This window comes from Protobothrops mucrosquamatus, unplaced genomic scaffold, assembly GCF_001527695.2.
Source record: "Protobothrops mucrosquamatus isolate PMUCROS unplaced genomic scaffold, P.Mucros_1.0 scaffold3749, whole genome shotgun sequence".
NCBI classification, from domain to species: Eukaryota; Metazoa; Chordata; class Lepidosauria; order Squamata; family Viperidae; genus Protobothrops; species Protobothrops mucrosquamatus.
In genome coordinates this window covers 67981-69785 of record NW_015389702.1, presented here as the reverse complement: position 1 = coordinate 69785, position 1805 = coordinate 67981, and the positions used below count along the sequence as shown (strand labels likewise).

At 38.4% G+C, this 1805-nt stretch overlaps 1 protein-coding gene across 1 annotated transcript in view; it reads right to left on the bottom strand.

Moving 5' to 3' along the window:
* Positions 1 to 1805, bottom strand: part of LOC107298155 — a 17910-nt gene that overhangs the window by 7492 nt on the left and 8613 nt on the right. Inside the window, exons 3-4 of the mRNA XM_015827518.1 lie at positions 1477 to 1785; positions 70 to 384 (exon numbers count right to left, since the gene is read on the bottom strand). Coding sequence (XP_015683004.1) covers positions 70 to 384; positions 1477 to 1785 — 624 coding nt within the window. The remainder of the gene's footprint in view (positions 1 to 69; positions 385 to 1476; positions 1786 to 1805) is intronic.

The window sequence follows — 1805 nt, the reverse complement described above, 5'->3', positions numbered from 1 at the left end:
CAATCAATCCCCCAAATCTGGAAGGCAACAGACTGAGGCTGGATAAATTAGAGCTATAATAACAATCACCTTGCAGCATGACTGTATGTCTCTCCTGTAAAATTTTGTTACAGTGATTTATTTCAATAAAGAAGTCTACTTCATGGTCTTCTGCGCTGGGTATAAAGGTTATTTCACTTGTCCTGGAGTACAGCTTTGATGTTTGGTCCAACTGGGGCTCCTCTGTTTTAACTGTAGCATCCGTGAGCTCTTCAAAGCCTTTTCTCCAATAAATGTCACACTCAGGTGGATGGTAGTCTGTCAATGAGCAACTCAATGTGATGGGTTTCCCACACTCGGGTATAGGGGGCTTACATTCAATTTTGCAAACTTTGGGGGCACGTTCTATAAATAAAATACAACAGCAAATATCAGTTAGTATTCAGTACAGAACTTCACAGTTTGTGAAGTCAAAACACAAAGTTCTCTTCCCACACGGCTATTTAGCTTACACAACTAAGTGCCAAAGTCATCATCCAAACACAATAAAGTGCCAAATGGATATAAATCACAAATCTGGTGAAAAATGAAATAGATAATGGGCTCAATGATAAAATAATATCAGATGAAGATTTCTAATTTGGTGAGGAATTAGATTTTCGGTTGTTCATGTAATAAGGCACATTTACACACTAAAGAAACGAGATCCTGTAATCTGCACATCTGCACATAGATGCAACTAAAGCTTTTAGCATATATTTGCCCATTTTCTAGCTATTTGGCAGTGGCAAGTATTACACGAAGCTATACCATAAGCCATCAAAGAGTAACCTACTCACCAAAAGAATTTTGCATGATAGAATTGAGTTGATTTCAGATACCAAAGTCAAACCCTGGCCTGAGAGCACATACAGTCTGTCTCCCCCTTCTATGATCAGGTTGGTCCTTGTGACGCTTCAGAATTCTACCATGGATTTTTATGGATTTCAGAAATCTAACATCTGTCTAATTATATGGGAAGGAGAGAGGGAGGGAGGGAGGGAGGGAGGGAAGGAGGGAGGGAGGAAGGAAGGAAGGAAGGAAGGAAGGAAGGAAGGAAGGAAGGAAGGAAGGGATTTTATGACCTAAATATCAATAGATGTATTTATTATACTCATTCTGTATAAAGGAGTCTTATTCTGAGATGTATGGAATATTATTCTGAGAAAGGAAATTAAATTGAATCCATACCTTGTGGCAATGTGGGAGGAGAAGAATTGAAAGAGAGAACAGCAAGATAAAAAGTAAGAGATGGTGACTAGTATTATAATAGCAGTAAAACTTTAGAAGTATAAGTTAAAAGAATGGAATTACATGAGAGGAACAGGAAACTTTTTTGTTTGTTTGCAAAAAGGAGCTGCACTTTATGGGAACTACTTTGTGCCTAAGGCCTTAAGAGTAAAATATGCAGTGCACAGTATAGAATAACAAAAATTGTAGTTTTTCTGCTCCACTTACCCACAGTGTTCATCTGCCATGTAGATTTTTTGTATGCTTTTGAGCCTTCAAGGTTAACTCTGCAGACAAACCTCTTTCCAGAATCTACCACCTGGGGGCAATATTGGACCTTGCTGATGCAAAAGTAAAACCCATCAGCACCTTTTGTGGGTGGAGTTGAAAAAGAACTGTCTAGAATTCCATCATCGTTACTCCAACAGACTTCAAGGGTGTCCGGAAAATAAGAATGAATTTTGCAACTAAGAATGAGTGGTTCATTTAGTCTTGGCACATTTGTGGAACAATGAACTTTATGAAGCATTGGTAAGGCTAGAAGAAAACCAAAAAGG